Source organism: Nicotiana tomentosiformis, chromosome 12 (assembly GCF_000390325.3).
Source record: "Nicotiana tomentosiformis chromosome 12, ASM39032v3, whole genome shotgun sequence".
In the NCBI taxonomy this organism is placed as follows: Eukaryota; Viridiplantae; Streptophyta; class Magnoliopsida; order Solanales; family Solanaceae; genus Nicotiana; species Nicotiana tomentosiformis.
In genome coordinates this window covers 12,968,241-12,992,675 of record NC_090823.1, presented here as the reverse complement: position 1 = coordinate 12,992,675, position 24,435 = coordinate 12,968,241, and the positions used below count along the sequence as shown (strand labels likewise).

Here is a 24,435-nt window from a genome sequence, read left to right as displayed (position 1 = left end):
AGAAGAGCAATTATATATATACTCATCAAAAGCCTTTTCTTTCTCCGATATGGGACAATGTCCCTTTGCCAAGGGAAACTCAAATATTTCATTTTTCCTCCATTTCTCATTCACCCTCTTTAAGCTACACAAGCTTAAAATCCCAACAATCCCCCACATGAATGGGGAATGGCTATAAAATAAAGAAATGCACGGACTCGTGTATGTTTTACATGCAAGAATTAATTGCATCTGGATAAGTAAGTTTCCCTTTGAACTTTCCGTAGTGAACTTATATCGGATATACTCGGTCAATCGGTAGATTTGATATCTTTGAACCGTCGAGCTTTGTTGTATACCTAGACAACATAAGTCACACGATCAATCCTTAACCATCTATGGTTCTCACGGTTGTATTCGTTTCAGCCATGAACACCGCCTGGTTTCATGAGTGCTTAGAGAATGGGCCTTTACTTTCATTCCCCTTGAAGCGGCTTATACTTCACAGTCACATAGGTGATTTCTAAACGTGTAATCCTATAGACACACTATCTGGTCATATCCTGCCAGACTTAGCAAATCATTAAAAAACCTTTAAGCTTTGTTGACTCATCAAAAAGCCTTAATGCTTTACCTCAATTTCTGAATATTGTCTTCATCATGAGAATGGGTTGAGTTATTTGATAATGTTGAACTGTCATTCATAACTTTGTTTGATCTATTTGAACCTAGCTCGTGGGATCTCCAGTCTGCTAGGTAGAGTTACCGTCATGATGACTTGTCCTAGACCTTAACCCCATTCCCTTTTGATGATCTTTCAACTGCCTCTCTAGAAAGGCCTTTTGTAAGTGGATCCGACACGTTATCTCTTGACTTTATGTAGTCAATTGTGATAACACCACTAGAGAGTAGTTGTCTAACAGTATTGTGTCTCCGTCATATATGACGAGATTTTTCGTTATACATAACGCTCCCTACCCTGCCTATTGCCGCTTGACTATCACAATGTATACAAATAGATGCCAAAGGTTTGGGCCAAAATGGAATATCTTCCAAGAAATTCCGGAGCCATTCAGCTTCTTCACCGGCCTTATCTAAAGCTATGAATTCAGATTCCATTGTAGAACGGATGATGCACATTTGTTTGGATGATTTCCAAGACACTACTCCACCCCCAATTGTGAAAACATATCCACTCGTGGATTTAACTTCAGATGATCCAGTGATCCAATTTGCATCACTATATCCCTCGATCACAGAGTTAGTTAGTTAATGATACACGTGATTGGTTAGTGAGGTGGTTATAGTAGTTAGTATCCATTTTACTGCATCCTAATATTCTTTTCCAAGATTAGAAAGGTATCTGCTAACAGTACCAACGATATGTGAAATATATGATCTTCTGCAAACCATAGCATACATCAAGCTACCAATGGAAGAAGAGTAAGGAATACGAGACATATCCTTTTTCTCCTTAAACACGCCGAGTATTTGATCTTTTTATTTTAAAGGATACACCTAGAGCTTGCGAGAATGATTTTCAAAGAAGGTCACAAAGTAAAGTGACACCTTTTGACTTTAATTTAAAAGGACCACACAAATCAAAGTGTACTAACTCCAATAAATCGGGCTTTCTTGAAGGAGGATGGCTATGGAAGGAAACTCTTTTCTGTTTGCCAGCTAAATAATGGATACACCTTTCCAGCTTTGCTTGTTTCACCCCAGAAAGCAAACTCTTCTTAGCCAAACACGTAATCCCTCTCTCACTCATATGACTCAATCTTCTATGCCACAATTCTGATAAAGTGTCACTTTTCACCAGATTTATGGAATGATTAAGAATAGAGTCCTGTGTCACATATAGATGAGAAGACTTGACTCCTCGAGCCACTACTAACGAGCCCTTGGTGAGCTTCCATTGGCTATTAAAGAGGGCATTATGGTAACCTTCATCGTCTAATCTTCCTGGGGAGATCAAATTAAAAGGAAAGTCTGGAGCATGCTTGACATCTTGAAAAAGTAACGTTGAACTATTATTAGTTTTCAAACAAACTGTGCCAACACCAAACATCTTAACTTCACTGCATTGCCCATTTTTAATACTCCAGAGTCAACTTGAGTATAAGATGAGAAAAAGTCTTTCCTTCGTGTGACATGTGATGTAGCTCCAGAATCTACTATCCAACTCATCTCATGGGATACCAAATTGATGAAGTTTTCATCATAAGAAAAAAGAAGTTCATCTCGAACAATAGCAGAAACATTGTTCTCTTGCTTCAACTTGTAGCAAAGCCTTTTGATGTGTCCTTTCTTTCCACAATGGTTGCATGTAATATTATGGTATTTGGACCTTGACATAATTCTATTTTTACCTCTATTCCTCAAACCTCTTGTTCTATCTCTCCCCCGGTCTTCTGTAACCAAGATATCTGCTTTTGAGGACGAACCTCAGATTTTCTCCTTACTTCCTCATTCAACACACCACTCTTTGCATATTCCATGGTTACCTTACCTCCAGGAGCTGAATTTATCAAAGAAATACGAAGAATTTCCCAAGAGTCTGGCAGAGTATTAAGAAGCCAAAGTCCTTGTACCTCATCATCAAAATTAACTCCCATTCCAGACAGATGATCAAGGACACCCTGAAAATCATTTATATGATCAAGGATAGGACTGCCCTCCTTGTATTTAAAGGTCGTCAATTGCTTTAGTAGGAATAACTTATTGTTCCCAGTTTTTGAAACATAAAGAGTCTCAAACTTTTTCCACAATGATATCGCATGTGTCTCATTCACAATATGGTTGTGAATATTATCTTCAACCCATTGTCGTATATGTCTACTAGGGGTGTACGTGGACCGGGTTGGTTCAGTTTTTAGCAAAATCAAACCAAACCAACTATATCGGTTTGGATTGGTTCGGTTTTGTCGGGTTTTTCGGATTTTCGAGTTTTTTTGTTACTTAAATATTATTTCATTCTTACTTTATTAAATATTTGATAAGTAAATATATATTTAGTAAAAATATAAAAAAAATTGACAAACATATTATCGATTAAAATATTCTTATGGGAGAATTCTATTAGTAACACATAATAGTTATTTTTTTAGTTGTCTAACAATAATTTTTCGTTGATGTACTCTTTTAGGTTAACCGAATTTAGTAATTAAACATAAAAATCAATATGATACATAAATATTAATAATCACTTCACATTCGAAAAAGATATAAGAATTTAATAGATCTTAACATATGATATGAATATGGAAGAATTTTAGTGCTTGCACTTGCAAACTAGGGTTAAGGCCCGGTTAGATTCATGGAAACATTAGCGACGATTCAATTAGCTGCTTGTCTAATTCGATCGGATATTAGAATCAAAAACAATAATGCTTCTTCTATTCGCTTATCCTCTATTTCCATGGCTGCTATAAAAATCATAATACTGTTTAATTTTATGGGTTATTGAATGGTATATTTGGTGTTGTTCTTGTTGGGGTGATAGCGTGAGGGTGGTGATGAGTTTGTGATGATGACTGAAGAGTGCTGGTGACTATGCCTTGATTGGAGAAGAAGAAAGTGGGCCCCACATGAAAAAAATAAAGCAAAAATATAATTTTAAGAGCTTAATTCACGCATCCAAAGTTGTGTGAAAATCAAACATTTTGCCATGTCAGCTCGGGGTGTCCACGAAACACACTTGTGCCAATTTGAAATATATCTACTTGATCATTGAGTCAGTTGGAGTGTGAGATAGACATTTGAATCTAATTTTAAGTGTCTCTTTATATATTTTGCCAGAAAAATAGAAAGTCGAGGGTTATCATTATATTTAGGATAAAATAAGCATTTTTAAAATTTTATTAAAGGGAGAAAATGTTTGTTTATCACCAAAGATATAGATTACAAAAACGACATATTTTTTGTTTATAGTTTCTTTTGACAAGGTAGAATACCTTTATCACCAAACAACTCCCACGCATATTCTCATGAGAGCTAGAAATTATTTACTTCATCTTGTCAATCTTCCAATTTATGCTTGATACTTGACCCAATTTGTTTTATTATTGCATAATTAACTAAATGAGAGAAAAATTCATATGGTACATTAAACCATGTCTTTCAACAGTGATAAATAGGCCTAACGTATAAAGGTCTGTCCGGGAAATAGTATTTCTCAACTATCAATCAACAGGACAATGATGCATATTTGATAAAGCTTTTGGCGCTACAGAAATGGGAAAAGAAAAAAAAATAGAACTTTCACACAAGTCCCTTCTGAATAGAAAAAAAAAATAATTCATGTCCTTTTATCCTTTGTTTGGGACTTACTAGCAAACAAAGGTATTCACATCACATGTTTCATGTCAAAATGGCAAATCAACACGGTATACCCTGCATATTTCTTTTGCACGTACAATATATATTTGCGAATCACTTAATTTATGATATGAATGTCCAATCATTTCATGTGCAACCACTTGCCCAAGCAATCACCAAATTTGGAGAATGAGACGTAAGAATAAACCATAATGGAAAGAATAGACGTAAGTGCTCAACAATAATACATGCCATAAGTTGCATATGCCACAATTGCGATTTATAAATCGCATTTGTTAAATGCATTCTCCAGTTACGAGGTATAAGTTGCATTTGTCAATTGCATCAATCGATTCCAATTATAGGTCACAGTTGGCAATTGCATTTATAAGTCTCCGAACTGCGATATATACATGTATAGGTATCATGATTATTCATGAGTTGCATTACTTATTCGCGATTTTAATTTTTTGGTGTGGCTTTGGGATTAAGACCTAGGGCGGACCCACGTGGTGCTAAGCGGGTTCAATCGACCCCGCTTCATAAAAAAAAATACTATATATATATATGTATAAAATGTGACTAAATCAGCGTAAATATTATATAAAAATTATAATTGAACCCACTTGAGCTATTGCAAAAGTGGTCAGAAAAGAAGAAATAAACCATAATGATAGCAGCATAGCCTAACATAACTGTCTTTGCAATCAAATAAAATTATTTTCCTCGTTTATATTTTGTAGTTTTCTTTATTTTACTTTATAGTATATTGCACGTGGCATTCAAATAACTGGCTTGATCCCGTTAGGAGATTAGTTTGGGGGTACTGAGGCAGCCTGTTAGAAACAAAAGATGATAAGGTCCAGCCCCTTGTATTAAACAAAAACAATTGTGTGTTAGTTCTCTTTATAATTGAACAATCTGTACAAAGAAGCTTTTTGCCAAGTAAATTTGGCTAGCAATTGTCGTACATTCTTTCCAATGTATTGTAGAGTCATGTTCTATTTATTTTCTTGGATCATGTCAGAATCAATTAGTTCACTAAGAAATCTCAAACAAGTTTTCATATGCTTGGCAATAATGCATTCTGTAAAATTGTCAAAAAGAATGTCATATTTTCCTTCTATCCAATAAATTTGTATTCGAAAAAAATAATAAAACGGGAGCTTTGGAACAAAGGTAAAGTTGTATCCGTGTGACCTATAGGTCATTGGTTCGAGCCATGGAAATAACCACTAATGTGTCTATTAGGGTAGGTTGTCTACATCATATCCCTTTGAGTACGACCTTTTCCCGAACCCTGCGTGAACATAGAATACCTTGTGCACCAGACTGGCTTTTTTTTTTTTTTTGGAAAAAAAAATAGATTTGCATTAATCAGCTTCTTCTACATGATCTCTTTTTGTTTTTCTTCTTCTTCTTCTTCTTCTTCTTCTTCTTCTTCTTCTTCTTCTTCTTCTTCTTCTTCTTCTTCTTCTTCTTTTGTTGTTACTAAATTCTTAGGTTTATGAATGTCCAATGTATGTCCTGACAGTTGGTTGGTTAATACCTTCCTAAGTCGCTAGGATTATAAGTTGCAATTCTCAATTGCGACCTATAAGTCGCATTAGGAGATTGCGGCATATAAGTCTCAATTGGAAATTGCATTTATAGTACCCGAATTGCGATATATCGTGATTATTAATGAGTGGCATTTTTTGATTGCGCTTTATGAGTCACATTACCTAATCGCTATTTTAATATTTGGTATCGCACTACTTCTAGCTAAATGCGCTTTGGGATTAAGATTTGCTCAATGTTTAACGCTAGCAATTGAAACTTAACTGTTATCCTTTATCCTGTTTAGGAGCTCAAGTTTTATCGCTCACTTACATTGATATTGTTTACCCTTAAAAACGGATAACAATTGAATTTATATGAGGTTTTATGAATATGTGAATTAATTCAATTCAAGTGATTAATAACATTAGATTAAGAAAATGAAAGACGTAATAAATGGTCAAACCAATGATAAGAGTGATCCCGATCTCTGTTAATGGCTCAACGAGGAACCTGCCTTCGGTTCTGAGCTTGCACTTATGAGGAACTTATGAACAAAAATAAGAACTTTGAATAACTTTTAGAAACATAGAGAATAGGAGTAAATTGCCTTGGTATGCATGTTACAATGTATTCTATGAATAATAAGCTTTTCCCTTTATATAGTAGGTGAGTTTTACCCTACGTACAATTCTACGAAAGGTAAAAATCTTCCGTTTTGCTAATCACTGATTTTCTACCGATACGGGCTGAGGTACACTCCGTGATATCCAGTTGGTCACGAACATCACAGACCTTTGTTAGTCAGGTGCAGATATTTGGTATTTCTCTCCAAAGTCTTGAGGCTCGAACCGGACCCGGAGGATGTGGTCCCGATGCTCCCGAGGGCAGGTGTTTTGCTCGAGCTCCGATATGAGGGGCTCCTCGCTCTGACTCCGATTCCTTACGATCATGTTCCTGCTCCGTTTGCCTTACTGGGAAACTGGGGTGCTCATTGGACTCGGTTTTACCCGTATACAAATAATCCCCTTGTTTCTTAGAGAGTAGGCTTGCCAAAACGATGGAAAACGACAGATGACTCCAGTTCCTTCCTTCGTACGTTACGACGAGGGAGCTGAACCGTCCCGTCAGTCGCATCGTTCTGATTTCGGACACGTGTCACTCATCGGCAGGTTGCCTCGAATGCGCAGCGTCAGTTGTTTCCCTATAAAAGCTTCCTTCCTTTGTTCTTTTTCTACTTTTTGACTAAAGTACTACCTTCGAGCTTTCCAGTCATCATCAAACCTTCTTCAAACCTTCATATCTTCGTCCTTGTTCTTCAATTTCTATAGTAATCTCCAGATTTTCCCCCAAATTTTCTTCAAATCTTCATATTGTGTTCTTCATCTTCAAAACCCATTTTTCCGAAATTTTGCATTCTTTATTCAAATTTTCAAACACTCCCCCAGATGACAATGGCCAAACCATCGAAAACCTTTCCTCAAAAAGTTGCCTCTTCATCTTCTCAACCGCCCGTTGGTCCTGAAGCGGTTGGCTCTGAAGTGGTCGCCCTCGATATGGCTTCCCTTGTTGTGGTTGCTAATGAACCCGCTGCCGAGCCTCCCTTGAAAGCGTTCATGCAAACAGGACCAAGGTGAAGGAGTCTCGAGGTACATATGTTCTGTGACTGAAGATATTCTTCTCATAGTTCGTAAGGACTGCAATTGGGAAGGCAAGAACGTAGTAGTATTTGGGCCCGAGGAAGCCGTTACTACCCACGTGGAGGGGTACTTAAGTGTTTATACTTATCCCTTCATACTAGGCCTGATGGACCCGATCATTCTAGACTTTTGCAAGAGGTATGATGTGTGCCTCTGGCAAATCCATCCATCATTGTGGGGGATCGTGATCCTCCTCCGCTACTTTTTAAACAAGACCGAGTCTCGTCGGTTCACTATCGACCACCCGCTCCGATTAACAATTAAACTTATTTAGTGGTTTTAAGGATACGTGATTTAATCCAATACCAATTGACAAACAAGGAATTGAATAGATAATCTGAATAGTAAAATAAATTAAACCAGTGTTCTAGCAATGCTTTCGACCTCAATTCAAGATGGTCTCGAGGTTGGGTAAGAAGAACAGTAAAGAATAGAGGATAAACAATGATGAACAGTAATGGATAGTAAGTAAAATAGAGAGTAGTATTTTTATATATCTTTATCAGTGAATCAATGCCCCTTATAAATAAATGTGGTCCCTCTTTATATAGTAGAGGAATCCTAAATAAGGTACAAATATAATAACGAAAACAAATCATATGATTGGCGTCAATAACCGCTTGATTTGATTTGTTCCGGGATTTATTCCGAGATCTTCGGTCGGTTGCTAATATCTCATCATTCCGTTATTATGCCTTACTCGAAGTCGATTATGCTCGGTCTCAATCTTCAGCGAGCACTTCGATCTTCGTGATCCGTACTTTGCCATTGAGCTCGAGCCTGGTTTATTGCGAGCTTACCCTCGGGGCAGCTCCTCGTGCCTAAGATATCTGACATGCCCGATTTCGACCGTATACAACATCTAATATTGAAAATTTTACTATATTTTTTAATTGTTAAATCGTACTTTGTACAAGAAAAAAAGTCATTTTTTATATTTAATTAGTGATAGTAAATGTCGATAAAAAGCTTGTTTAAAATATTGACATAACAATAACGATAGAATTGTGTAAAAAAATGATAACAAAAATAATAATTTTGATTTTGATCTTAAATCACAATAAAGTACAATTCAGTGACATTTAGAACTAAAAATGAAAAATTTACCGCATTTGTAACTTAAATGTGATAGATGGATATTAAGAAAATTTTAAGACTATTACTGAAAAACAAATTAGGAACTCTTAATAAAGGCCTCACTCTAATTCTTTTCTTTCAAAACCCTAACCGCCTCTCACCTTTCCTCAATCCTTTCTCACGATTGATTTGGGATTCCTTGAAAACATCCAGATTTCCATTTGCAAAAGCCAAAAAAATATGAAATTGGGGAAGGACATAACAAGGTATTCTGAATTTTAGGATTATTATCAACTTGTTAGCTATCTTTTTTCACAAGAGGTGGGTATTATTTATCTTTTTGTTTGTTTATGTTTTAACGAGTTACAGGTTCAACAAGTTTGGATTTATAGATCAGTGACCTAGATTGTGCTACTGGATACACAACTTGGGTAACGATCTGTTTCAAGGAAGGCTTCTAGCTAGCCGATCAATCAAGAACCCCTTTCGATGTTGTTCCAGTGTTATGACGGAAAGTCGGTTATTATGGAAGATTTGGTTTTGAGTAATATTCTCCAACACGGCACGAGCAAGATAAAAAATACTTGAAACTAAGTTTAGAAATAGATCTTGTCCCCTATTGCTGATTATTATTCGCCTAGACTATAGACGATCTTAACTTATTTTAGAGATTCAGGGAGTTTTATTTAAGGGAACGGGGTTCTTAAAGTCGAAACGACAGGTTGGGTCGTTACATATAATCACTTTCTGGTATAGAACACTTACCCCGGTCGAGGTCATGAAGAAATCCTTAAAATCGCCCAAAAACGGAGCTCCAAAAATCCCAATCGAAAATGAAGAAATGACAGATTTTCAATCCTTAAGTTTCTGCCCAAGTTCGCATTTGCGAACAAAAATTCGCTTTTGCGAATGAAGAGTGCTCGCAATTGCGAACTTCAATAAAATCGATAAATTGTTCGCAATTGTGAACTTCACTAAAATCCAAAATCATCGCAATTGCGATAAAGCGTTCGCAATTGCGAATGAACAGTACCTCACCATAAATCAATAAACGCAAACTTCATCGAAATGATCCGAAACCACCTCGAAACTCATCCGGAATCTCCCGGACACAAATCATATATGAATTTCAATCATAAAACATGCTACGGACCTTCTTGCGCACTCCAAATACTGAAAAAGGTCATCTTAACCCGATATTGACCATGGTCAAACTCTCAAATTTCTTAACTTTACTAGTCTCTCAACCAATGATCCAAAAATACACCCAAGTCCCTTGGGACCCCGTCAAATCATACCAACATGTCCCAAAACGTGATACAAACTTAGTCGAGGCTTCAAATCACATAAAAAAATGCCGAAATAACGAATTGCGCCTCGAATCGAATTATGAGTTTTCAAATCTTCCAACTTCTATATATTTGCGCTGAAACGTATCAAATCAATCCGGAATGACTTCAAATTTTGCACACAAGTCATAAATGACGTAATGGAGCTATTCCAATTTCCGAAACCACTACAAAAAAAGGTTTAATTTGTGGCAGTTATACTAAGGAGGTTAGTCGAACCTCTATAAATTGCATCAAATTACGGAGCTTAGTCAAACCCCCAAAATAAAACCCCTACTAATAACACCCACTAGCTAGTTCCATCTGTTACAAGGCGATGACACCACATCAAAATTGAGAACTCTACCATACTCGAAAATATCAAGCTCGTTACTCCATCAACCCCAAACCTAAACATTCATAGTCCGATTGCCTTTTCTCCGCTAGCATTAAAACACGGAACCTCTGAATCATGTACTGAGAAAACCTTCTTTCTTGTCGTTTTACTGCCCAGACACATAGACAGGCATTCTACCATTACATAAATACTGTGCGATAACAACGCACGAATCGTCGTAACAATAAATGCCATATTTCAAAACCTTAGGTATTATTGATACTTAACTTGAAACGATAGAGCGGCCTTCCGCAAGGCGACGACAATATCCCAAAAACAATTACATTTGTTTGAGAACAATTATGTATTACTATGTTGCTTACAATATTTTGATAATTACAGTTTGTAGTTCATTACAAAAAGAGTATGCAGAAGTGGCTATTTGTTTCATTTTTGTGGTGTATGGTGTTCTGAAATATCAAATGATTATTTCATCATGAAAAATTTTAAAATTCATTATATTATTTTAATATAGAAACCAAAAACAGAAAAACTATTGACGAGACATATTTTCCGACATTTCTATTTTATGTCGCAAGCAAGATGAGTCGAGAGTACATCTCATTGACATTTGACAACATGTCGTAAAACAAATGTCACTAATTAGTTTACGACACTAATTTAAATGTCGAAAAATTCCCGACATCGAAATTTCCGATATTTGTTTTAAGTGTAAAATAAATGTCAGTTAAGCATTTTGTGACATTTATGTGATCTATGGTGACATTTTTAAAATGTCGTCATAGCCTTATTTTCTTGTAGTGAACCAACAACATTCGCTCTGATACCATGTGAGATTTGCAAATGAAAAGAGAGAAATTGAAGGATTTCTGTTAGACGAACCCTAGAATGTTCGAGAGAGAAATATCTGAAAAGAAATATGAGCTTCATTCATTATTAAAAAGGTATCTGTACAAGTGTAATACCCGGTCCTTATACAAAAAGAATACAACCAAATAAACAGTGGGCCTTTACATATTGGGATTGCTACTATGTTGGGACTTCAGCACGTCTATCAATTGTGCCATCTATGCTAACACCCCCTCAAGCTTTGGGGTAAGAGAACTTCCAACAAGATTGTGTGGAACACCAGACAAGGATTTAGTGAAAATATCGGCCAGTTGAGATGAAGAGGAGATGAAATGAAGAGAAATCAAACCATCTCAAGCTTCTTCCGCACAAAATGACAATCAAATTCAGGTAAAGGGTTGCATGATTTTGAGGTAAGGCAGTACGTGAAATCGATTCTCTTGGGGCTTGGTGATATTCACGGGAGAGGTTTCGTTCACCTTGATATTAAATGGGATAACATTCGCGAAGTTGCCAAAATTGTTGATTTTGGGTTCACGAAGAAGGTTGGAGTGAGGAGTCAGAAAATAAAGAGCGGACTCAAGGGAACACCTATGTACATAGCACCATAATCAGTTCTTCATAACGAGTACGGACCTGAAGCCGATATTTGGGCTTTTGGGTGCACTGGCTTTAGATGGTTACAGGGAAGACAATGTCGGATTGAAGTGAAGCTGACGACGTTGTTTATCTATTGTGCAAAATTGGAATGGGATCACCGGATTTGAAGAACAAAGGTTTGTCAAAAGAAGTTGAAGAGTTTTTAAAAAAGTGTCTTGTTAAGGAGCCGAGATCGCTATGGACTGCTGATATGCTATTGAAGCATCCTTTCCTTTCATCTGAGCAGACAAGAAAAAAGGAACTCAACCCACTTTTGTTTATAGAAATTGCTAGAGGAAGTGATCGATTGATTGATGATTTTCGCAATAGTACGGAGATGGATAAGCTAAAACCAATGAAGTTGTTGAATTGCAGATCCAACAAAAGAAGAAAGTTACCGGAAGGATGCTGATTATCAATTTTGATTGGAATTATACAAATGTAAAGAACTACGTTTTGGCTTGATCCCGTTAGAAAGTTCACGTGTAAATTGAACAATTAGCACATATGGAGTTTACACGAGTTACCTCTTGAAGCGTGAACTAAGTACGTCTTTTACGTTAGCCTCCAATTCCAGAACAACTTAATCAAAATGCCATGACCAACACGATCACAATCTCCTAACGTCTCGTAGTCTTCTACTGTTTACTCAAATAGTATCTGGAAAGAATAAATTTAGTATGAGCAAAATTTGAGGAAAAAAAGCACCAAAAATTCGGCTATCCCTGCGGCAGAAAAACCCATGTATATATACACGCACAAGGTCAAAACAGTAGGGACCATAGAATTTAATTAACAAGGCTCCCTATTATGGAATTAATTTCGAAAATTTGAAATTAACTTCAACCGTAGTAAATTGTGAATTATTTCACTAAAAATTCGTAATTGTACTCCTTAGTTTAATTTCAAAATTGTTTCATAAAATCTCATTTAACTCCTCGTGTTAAGATTCAGATATTAATCAATCAATTTAAATTACTGACAATTTAATTTATATATCGATTACTACCTTTAGACATTTGATTAGCCTATTTTATGCCCTGGATACAAATTTCACTGGGCGGGTTTATCCATAAAACTTTATAAGCTTTCAAAAAGGTATATTATCAATCTCAAAGTCGAGATATGGATTCTATCAACTAATTATTATTTTGTCAATGTAAGTATATTGCTAGTAAAAATAGCACGGGTTAGCCAGTTTTTGGACTGGTCATTCAAAAATAGCCAGCGTTTGCAAAGTCATTGAAAATTAGTCACTATTTTGCTGTAACACGGAAAGTTCCAGCATAATATACTGGAGATCGATGTACCTGTGTATGAACTTCCATCATTGTATGCTGGAACTCCAATACGCGGAAAGTTCCAGTATGATATACTGGAGATTGGAGCAACTATGTATAAACTTTTAGCATATTATGCTGGATTGTTATATTATACTGGAACTCCAGTATATTATGCTGGAAGTCCAGTATATTATACTGGAACTCCAGTATAAATATACTAGAGTTAGGGTATACTTATGCTGGACCTCCAGTATAATATACTGGAGTTCCAGTATATTATCTTTACATGAAAAGTGGCTAAATTTCGATTACTTTTGAAATTGTGGCTATTATTAGGCTTGTTAAAGAATCTTGCTTTTAATAAATCAAAACAATAAATAACATGCACAACTAATAATAATTATATCAAGATTTAGAGTATAAGTACAAGAAGTTGGAATTAAATCATTCTCATAATCAAGATAAATTATATTTAATCTTGTGCTACAATGCCATTCCGACGGTTTGTGCAACTTTGTCAATAAATTGTGACATTAAACTTTATGACTAATAAGAACCGATGATTTAATCTTCCTTGTATAAGCTCAATTATTTACACTAAATCATCTACTATATATGCAAAGCACACATAACAAATACATGATCTATTTAAAATAAAATTTTATTGAATTGAATAAATAAATATATAACTATTTCATAAAAAATACTATAACAAAATGCATAGTTTATAGTATACCCTAGCAATATTTTTTGTTTATAGTGTCTTTTTTCTTTTTGGCAAGGTAGAATATTCCTAGGAGAGCTAGAACAAAGAATACTAATTTCACGAATTATTTACTTAGACTTATCAATCTTCCGTACGTCTGCTGGAAGTTTAGCTGATCGGATTGGTCAAAATTCAAGGCACGGGTTGCAAGATTTTGAGGTAAAACAGTACGCGAAATCGATTTTATTGGGGCTTAGTCATATTCATGGAAGAGGTTTTGTTCACCGTGACATTAAACCAGATAACATTCTTCTTGTTGGTACTGATAAAGTTGCCAAAATTGCTGATTTCGGGTTCGCGAAGAAGGTTGGAGGAGTAAAGAGTCAGAAAAGAAAGCACGGACTCAAAGGAACACCTATGTACATGGCGCCAGAATCAGTTCTTGATAACGAATACGGACCTGAAGCTGATATTTGGGCTTTCGGATGCACTGTCTTTGAGATGGTTACAGGGAAGATAGTATGGGATTGCAGTGAAGCTAACAACGTTATTTATCTATTGTGCAAAATTGGAATGGGATCACCGGATTTGCAGAACAAAAGACTGTCAAAAGAGGATGAAGATTTTCTGAAAAAGTGTCTTGTTAAGGAGCCGAGATCGCGATGGACTGCTGATATGCTATGAAAGCATCCATTTCTTTCATCTAATGATAATGTTGTTGTTTGTGAGCAGACAAGGAAAAAGGAACTCAACCCGTTTTTGTTTATTCGACATCTGTGCCGGTGAAAGTGATCCTTTGATTGTCGATTTCTGTAACGGAGATGGATAAGCTAAAACCAATGAAGTTGTTGAATTGCAGATCCGACAAAAGAAGAAAGCTACTAGTTAGAAGGATGCTGATTATCAGTTTTGATTAGAATGAGTATACAAATGTAAAGAATTATAGTAATGTAAAGAACTACGTTAGGGCTTGATCCCCATAGGAGCTTAGCCCGGGGTACGTAGGCAACCTGTGAGAAAACGAGAAATCAGGTGCAGCCCCTTGTATTAAACAAAAACAATTTTGTGTTTATATTTTCTGTAGTATTGAACAATCTGTATAAAAAGGCAGATTTTTGCTAACAGTGAGTACATTTTTATTTCAACATATCTTGCAGATTTATATATATGTTGTATTCTTCTTTGTTAGATCATGATATATAGAATCAATCTGTTAACTAGAAAGAGAGGCTCTTTAAACAATGACTAGCTACATTCTGTTTTAATGTATGCAGAGTTATGTTATATTCTTTTATTTCTTGGAATCATATATATATATATATTAGAGTAAGAACAGATAACATAACAAGCCTCCTTTGTATATATGTAAAATTAAACACAATGTTGGCTAAAGGGCGGGCATGCTCGACTAAAAGAAGAGGAAAGCTAAAGGGCGGGCATCCGATAAGTGGATTAATTAACAATGCTTGTAGAGGGAAGGTGTCAACAAAAATACATGTTATAAAAAATAAACAAATAGAGGAAAAAAGATGTATGACGTAGAAAAAAATCATTTTTGGGTGTTGAGTTACAAAAAAATATTTTCCATCAAATGGGGGAAATAACTTCCCCAACTTACGGATGTTAGTCATTTTTTGTACGACTATTTTAACTTTTAACTTCATATCACTCGTTCTTATTGATACTTAGATATATTATTATCAATTTTTAATACAAAAAGGTGTCATAAAATCTCTGATTTGTTGTTGTTGTTGTTATTATTATTATTATTGTTATTATTAAAGATTTTCGAGGAAAATATTTTCCATGAAAAATGACTCGATCTTGTCATACCAAATACACATGTACAATTCCCTTTTGATCTAATTGTTTCTTGAAAACTAATGCAGAGGGATATGGCTGAGAGAGGACACAGTCTTGAAAGCATTAAGGCTAGTATTGAAGCAAGGAAGCCAGATTTTGATGCTTACATTGGTATATACTAATTTCCCTTTAAATTGAATTTAATTTATCTGTTTTGGCAAATGAAGATTAATAAGATTAGTGAAATTAAAGGGTAATTAATTTTTTTGTTATATTTTTGTGCAGATCCACAAAAACAATATGCAGATGCAGTTATTGAAGTTCTCCTAACTCAGTTAATTCCTGATGATAATGAAGGCAAAGTTTTGAGAGTTAGACTGATAATGAAAGGAGTGAAGTATTATAATCCAGTTTATTTATTTGATGAACGCTCTACTATTTCATGGATTCCATGTGGTAGGAAATTGACTTGTTCTTACCCTGGCATCAAGTTTTCCTATGGTCCTGATACCTACTTTGGCAATGAGGTATGTTGCTCTATCTAGCTCCCTTTTGTGTTTGCTCGGATCCTCGAAAATTGTTGTCAGTTGTGTGTTGAGTCCTCCAAATATGATGCATTATTGGAGAATTTGACTCGACACGGGTGGGTGACATTTTTGAAGGATTCGAGCAATATACCTCCTAATGCTTGATTATAATGTATAATATCAAGAAGACAAAAAAATGCAGCAAGGTTTTGCTTGAAAGATTAGTGATTCATTTAATATGTCTAGATCATCAAAAGGGGTTAGTTTCATGTATAGTCACTGAATTTATTCACTATAACAATAAAGTCATTAAATTTTCTTGTCACATTAAAGTAACTAAACGTTTTTACTATATTATTAAGGTCGCTAAACTTTACTCGTTGTAATAATAAAATCACAACTATTATTTTCACATTAAAGTAACTTAATGTTACCTACTATAACTATAACAATAAATTTACCCACTATAACGGTAAAACCTCATCAAGATGACTTTATATGAATCGAACCCTCACCAATTAGGTGAAAGTTCGGGTTAGTGAGTAAAATTTAGTTACTTTAATATAACAAAAAAATTGTGACTTTTATTATTACAGTAGGTAAAATTCAGCCATCATATGTGAAATTAGACAATGACTCAAGGCTTGTTTTTTGTCACCCCTCAATCATATAATATGGTTCTTCAAAGACAACTAGAATGTTACCTTTCTGTAAACCTGAAAATTGTCTGTTTCATTACTCAGTACATGTTCTCACTGTCTGTTTTTCGCTGTTAAATAGGTATCTGTCTTGGAAATGGATGGCCAATTTGACAGACTAGATGAACTCATCTATGTCGAAAGCCATTTGAGCAGTCTCTCCACCAAATTCTATGGTGAAGTTACTCAACAAATGTTGAAACATGCTGATTTCCCTGGCAGCAACAATGGAACAGGTTTTTTCCAGACAATCGTCGGATTAAAGATCAGAGACCTTTACGAGCAAATCGTTGCTAGCAAAGCTGCAGCACCAGTAGCTGCAAAGGCCTAAAATTCGTCGACAAGTATTCACAACTAGGCATCAAAATATCATCAATTTATCCCTTGGTTCTTCCCAAAACTTTACTTCAACTACTTTTCCCATCTTTCATGTTTTCATTTTTCATGGTTAGATGATTTCTTATGAATGAGAAAATGGGACATTATGTATTTGTTTCTAGTTGGAACTATGTTGAGATACTGTACAATAGATAAGCAAAAGGAGAAATGTAATGAAGCTGTAATGAAGCATAAGTAAGTCACTTGATCGCGATGGACTGCTGATCATATGCTATTAAAGCATCCATTTCTTTCATCTGATGATAATGTTGTTGTTCGTGAGCAGACAAGGATAAAGGAACTCAACCCGCTTTTGTTTACAGAAATTGCAGGAGAAAATGATCCATTAATTGATGATTTTTGCAGTAGTACAAAGCTGAAACCAATGAAGCTGTTGAATTGCAGATCCAACAAAAGAAGAAAGCTACTAGAAGGATGCTAATTATCAATTTTGATTAGAATGATTATACAAATGTAAAGAATTATACTAATGTAAAGAACTACGTTCGGGCTTGATCCCCATAGGAGATTAGTTGGGGTACGTAGGCAACCAGTGAAGAAAAGAGAGATCAGGTGCAGCCCCTTGTATTAAACAAAAATAATTTTGTGTTTATATTTTCTGTAATATTGAACAATCTGTACAAAAAGGAAGCTTTTTGCATGAAATTTTTGCTAACAGTGAGTACATTTTTATTTCAACATATCTTGCAGATTTATATATATATTGTATTCTTCTTTCTTAGATCATGATATATAGAATCAATCAGTTAACTAGAAAGAGAGGCTCTTTAAACAGTGACTACATTATGTTTTAATGTATGCAGAGTTATGTTAGGTTTCCCAATTTGACAAGCACTATAGGTTTTTCTTTCCCAAATCTCTTAGGATAATGGGTTTTCCTAAACCTATAAGGATTATGAGTTTTCTAAAAATACAAGAAAATAATTCAAGCCACAAAATAACATAATCCAAATAATGTCGGATTTGATCGGGTTTTTTAAGTTTGGTTTTGGACTAATCGTTTGGATATTTTAGATTTTCGATTTTAAGACTACAAGTTGAGATGTTTCTTCTTTTTACAAAAATGGTTATCTAAATGAAGTATTCAAGTATTGAAATCATCATCAAGAAAATGTAACAGAGATATTAATAAGTCCAATAAGAAGTAGTAACAGTAAGATCATGTCCTTCCTTTTACAAAAAGTCGTCCAACGTATCTAACAACAAAAAGGAAATTAAAGAGAGACCAAAAAAATACTCCTACAAATCCATAAGGACTGAAAGTATGCTTCTACATTAGTTGATCAAATAAATCGGCCAACTTACCTGAATTATCATCATTAGAGTTTTCAAGTACCTCAATAATTATCAGGGGTTAAATTGGATAAGAATAACCTGATTATAGTATGCTCTATTGAAGGCTAGAGTTTGCTAAGAATCTTGTAACCACAAAAGCTGTTGGTGGAGCCTATTCGATATCAAAGAATAGCTGTGATTGAAGATGCTAATTTATAGAATATACATCCAATGGAAAAAGATGTATCTTCCCATCAATACAGTGAAACGTGTAGAGGACACTCGACATAAGGAAAGTCCATTTCTTCTTTCATTCATATGTTTCTAATAAATAGCATTAGAAGACGAATCTCCACCAAATCATCAAAGATTTACAATTGTCTTTCCAATTCTTTCTTCTTCCAGGATATCGACAAAAGCTGAAAGAACTATACTTGTTTGCAAGAAATACTCTGCAATTTGTGAAAAGCAACAAACGTGATTAAAGGACAATAGTTTGTATGCAATCCAGTACAATAAGATTTATATCACCCTCGTCTATTTGGAACACTAATGGAGAAAAAAGAATACTAGTCACGTCAAATTGTGATCTGGCTTTTTAAACACATTAGATCATACATATTGCTTTAACAAAGTTCCAACTTGTGTCTCAGTGCAATAAACTCAATAACAAAAGTGAAACTAAAGAAAACGAATCGTATAGTTATCGATTAATATTATAAAATTATAGTAATATAAGCCAAGAAATATAGATAAAATTTTTCTTCTATCAAGTTGTATTCAAGTCTATCTTATTGATGTTTTTTGTAGAATTAGAAATACCATATATATAGTGTACAATTTACTTGAGAGTTACAAGATATTAAATGAATGTAATAAACATATTCATGTATATCTAAAATGGTTCATGGATGAGTTGTTGGACATTCACAAATTCAATGTATTCATAACACTCCCCTTGAATGTCCATAGATAATGTGCCTCATTAAAACCTTACTAGGAAAACCCAGTGGGAAAAAGCCTAGTGAAGGGAAAAAAAGTACACATATCTTGTAATACGCATTGAGTGTTGCCTCATTAAAAACCTTACCAGGAAAACCCAATTGGGACAAAACCTTGGTTAAGGGAAAAAGAGTACAGCGCGTATTATACTCCCCCTGATGAAAGCTTTATTTGCTATCTCGAAGACGACGCATTCCAATCTTATGTCTTAGCTTCTCAAATGTTGATGTTGGCAATGCCTTAGTGAATAAATCTGCTAGATTGTCACTTGAACGGATTTGTTGAACATCTATCTCACCATTTTGCTGAAGATCGTGTGTGAAAAAGAACTTTGGTGAAATGTGCTTTGTTCTGTCTCCTTTGATATATCCTCCTTTAAGTTGAGCTATACAAGCAACATTGTCTTCATACAATATCGTTGGAATCTTCGTTTTTAAAGAAAGACCACACAATTATTGAATATGTTGGGTCATTGATCTCAACCATACACATTCTCGACTAGCTTCATGAATAGCTATTATCGCTGCATGATTGGAAGATATAGCAGCTAAAGTTTGTTTTGTTGAACACCATGGAATAGTTGTACCCCCACAAGTAAATAGATAGCCTGTTTGAGATCGAGCTTTATGTGGGTCAGACAAATAGCATGCATCTGCATAACCAATCAACTGTGAATCAGATTCATAAAAATAAAATAATCCCATATGAATAGTCCCTCGGAGGTATCTAAAAACATGCTTAACACCATTCCAGTGTCTTGTAGTTGGAAATGAACTAAATCTTGCTAATAAACTTACTGTAAAATTTATATCTGGTCGAATATTATTTGGAAGATACATTAGTGCCCCAATTGCACTAAGATATGGAGTTTCATCACCAAGAAGCTCTCCATCATTTTCATGAGGTCAAAATGGATCTTTATTTATATCAAGTGATCTCACAACCATCGGGGTACTCAATGGATGTGCTTTATCCTTATAAAAACACATTAGGATCTTTTTGGTATAAGTTGATTGATGGACAAAAATTCCATCTTTCATATGCTCAATTTGTAGGCCAAGACAAAATTTTGTCTTTCCAAGATCTTTCATTTCAAACTCTTTCTTCAAACAGTCTACTGCTTTTGGAAGTGCCCCAGGAGTTCCAATGATATTTAGATCATCAACATACACAGCGATTATAAAAAATTCAGATCCAGACCTTCTTATAAATACACAAGGACAAATTGGATCATTCTTATACCCTGCTTTCAGCAAATACTCACTCAGGCGATTATACCATATTCGCCCTGATTGTGTCAATCCATATAAGGATTTTTGAAGCTTTATTGAACAAGTTTCCCGAAAACTTTTATTAGTTTCAGGAACTTTGAGCCCTTCAGGGATTTTCATATAAATTTGTTTGTCTAATGTTCCATACAAATAGGCTGTGACAACATCTATTAGACGCATATCAAGTTTTTCATGAACTGCCAAATTTATAAGATACCTGAAAGTGATTGTGTCACGACCCGAAATTCCCACCTCCGAACCGTGGTGGCGCCTAACATTTTACTTGCTAGGCAGGCCAATGTTAGAATAACATTATCCATTTTCAAAATAATTTTTAAATTTATGAATAACAAGGAAGCAAATGCAGAAGCAATTTTAAAATAATCCATAATAATAATGGTGTCTAAATACCATCCCAGAATTGGTGTCACAAGTGCACGAGCTTCTAGAATAAATACAAATAAAGGTCTGAATAGAATAAAGCTATTTGGAAATAAACACACAGCTAAAGTACAATAGACAGGGACTTCAGAACTGCGGACGCCATGCAGTTATACCTCAAGTCTCCTCTGATAGCTGAAATCCGAGCAAGTCTATGGTACGCCGCTGGGACCAACTCCAAAATTTGCACAAGAAGTGCAGAGTCTAGTATCAGTACAACCGATCCCATATACTGGTAAGTGCTAAGCCTAACCTCGACGAAGTAATGACGAGGCTAAGGCGGTTCACTTACATTAACCTGTATGCAATATTAGTAACAACCACAATAATAGAAATAAATCGGGTAATTCATTTATAATAATTGAAGGCAACTCAGCAGTCATAACCAATTATTATTTCTATTATTTCTGTTATAGCGTGCAACCCGCTCTGACAATATATCCACATTCTGTTATGCTGCGGCGTGCATCCCGCTCCTCCAACATATTCATTGTAATCAAGTCTGTTGCGACGTGCAACCCTATCCTCCAATATTAATTTTTTAACAAGTCTATTGCGGCGTGCAACCCGATCCTCCAATATTGACTTTTAATAAGTCTGTTGCGGCGTGCAACCCGATCCTCCAATATTGACTTTTAATAAGTTTGTTGCGGCGTGCAACCCGATCCTCCAATATAGACTTTTAATATATCTGTTGCGGCGTGCAACCCGATCCTCCGATATATTCATTATAATCAATCATGTTGCGCCGTGCAACCCGCTCCTCCAACATTTTCATTTACCAATTCTTATAGAAGAAATTTTCCTAATAAATGTAACAATTAATATAAAATTACAAGACAACAAACATACCATGATTATGGTTTAATTATGAAGCAAACAATGACAAATAGCAAATTATTATGGAAATCAGGGAGCAGATAGGGAGTTTAATATTTATTATGCTAAATGTCAAATAACAATTAAGACACATAATTCAAATAGCATGTAACAATTAATGCAGGAATTCAAGAATTTATAATTGCAAAGAATAAGAGAGAAATAATTATTATAATAATTAATTAATGATTAAAAAGAATTCAGTTAGCCAAAATTGTACATGCCCTTTGGCCTTTAGATTTGGTTTTGGTGTGTGTGTATGTGTGAGGGGGCTGGCATTATCACCTTAATATGATGAATCTTGAATAAAAGCAACATGCATGTGAAGACTGTGAGACGTAACAATTGGAAGTTCAGCCAACAGTTGTCAGCAAGCCTCTTTTGTATGCAAAATTAAACGCAATGTTAATTTAGCAATTGGTTCCTAAAAGAGTTATTGTAACTAAGAAAGTAAAAGAACAGCTTAATCAAAATGCCATGACCAACACGATCACAATCTCCTAACGTCACGTAGTTTTCTATTGTATTACTCAAATAATATCCGGAAAGAATAAATTTAGTATGAGCAAAATTTGAGAAAAAAAAAAAAAGAACCAAAAATTCGGCCAGCCCTACGGCAGAAATTAAAACCCATGTATATATACACGCACAGGGTCAAAATAGCAGGGACCATAAAATTTAATTAACAAGGCTCCCTATTATGGAATTAATTTCGAAAATTTGAAATTAACTTCAACCGTAGTAAATTGCGAATTATTTCACTAAAATTTCGTAATTGTACTCCTTAGTTTAATTTAAAAATTCTTTCATAAAACCTCATTTAACTCCTCGTGTTAAGATTCAGATATTAATCAATCAATTTAAATTACTGACAATTTAATTTATATATCGATTACTACCTTTAGACATTTGCTTAGCCTATTTTATGCCCTGGATACAAAATTCACTGGGCGGGTTTATCCATAAAACCTTATAAGCTTTCAAAAAGGTATATTATCAATCTCAAAGTCGAGATATGGATTCTATCAACTAATTATTATTTTGTCAATGTAAGTATATTACAAGTAAAAATAGCACGGGCTAGCTAGTTTTTGGACTGGTCATTCAAAAATAACCAGCATTTGCAAAGTCATTGAAAATTAGTCACTATTTTGCTGCAACACGAAAAGTTCCAGCATAATATACTGGAGATCGATGTACCTGTGTATGAACTTCCATCATATTATGCTGGAACTCCAACACGCGGAAAGTTCCAGCATAATATACTGGAGATTGGAGTACATGTGTATGAACTTCCAGTATATTATGCTAGGGATTCGGTATATTATACTGGAACTCCAGTATAAATATACTGGAGTTCAGGTATATTTATGCTGGACCTCCAGTATAATATAATGGAGTTCCAGTATATTATCTTTACATGAAAAGTGGCTAAATTTCTATTACTTTTAAAATTGTGGCTATTTTTGAATGACCACTTATAAATCTAGCTATTTTTGAATTTCTCCCTATATTACTATTGTCCAATTTACTAGGCTTGTTAAAGAATCTTGCTTTTAATAAATCAAAACAATAAATAACATACACAGCTAATAATAATAATATCAAGATTTAGAGTATAAGTACAAGAAGTTGGAATTAAATCATTCTCACAATCAAGATAAATTATATTTAATCTTGTGCTACAACGCCATTCCGACGGTTTGTGCAACTTTGTCAATAAATTGTGACCATAAACTTTATGACTTATAAGAACCGATAATTTAATCTTCGTGTATAAGCTCAATTATATACACTAAATCATCTACTATACATGCAAAGCACACACAACAAATACATGATCTATTTAAAATAAAATTTTATTGAATTGAATAAATAAATAAATAAATAAATAATTATTTCATAAAAAATACTATAACAAAATGCATAGTTTATAGTATACCCTAGCAATATTTTTTGTTTATAGTGTCTTTTTTCTTTTTGGCAAGGTAGAATATTCCAAGGAGAGCTGGAAAGATTACTTATATAGATACGTGAACTTCTCATCAAATTTGTACCTATTAATTAACAGCTATTAGTAAGATTACTTGGAAAAATGGTAATCATTTGTTATAAATTACTACAATATAGGAAAAAGAGAAAAGAAACATATTTTGGAAACTTTACAACTTTAGTTTCTCGGCCCTAAAATAAAAACCTAGCTTGTAACTCAAGAAACACGTAATCATATGTTAATAGGGAAAAGGAAAACTAGGTAACTTCTACTTATATATAAGTAAGTATAGCAATAACAGAAAGTTACCAAAACAAAACAAAAACCAGGTTATCAATTACTATTGAGAGCAAGAAAAAAATTGATTCA

General features: G+C 34.6%; 1 protein-coding gene and 1 pseudogene across 1 annotated transcript; both read left to right on the top strand.

Annotated features, from left to right (window-relative positions):
• Positions 1-7,292: 7,292 nt before the first annotated feature.
• On the top strand, positions 7,293-17,698 carry LOC138902249 (mitogen-activated protein kinase kinase kinase 20-like; annotated as a pseudogene).
• Positions 15,667-17,346, top strand: LOC104117051 (phosphoribulokinase, chloroplastic). Its single transcript, XM_009628032.4, has 3 exons — positions 15,667-15,752; positions 15,867-16,108; positions 16,889-17,346. The coding sequence occupies exons 1-3, from the start codon at positions 15,674-15,676 to the stop codon at positions 17,135-17,137; spliced, it is 570 nt and encodes a 189-aa protein (XP_009626327.2). The 5' UTR covers positions 15,667-15,673; the 3' UTR covers positions 17,138-17,346.
• Positions 17,699-24,435: the final 6,737 nt, after the last annotated feature.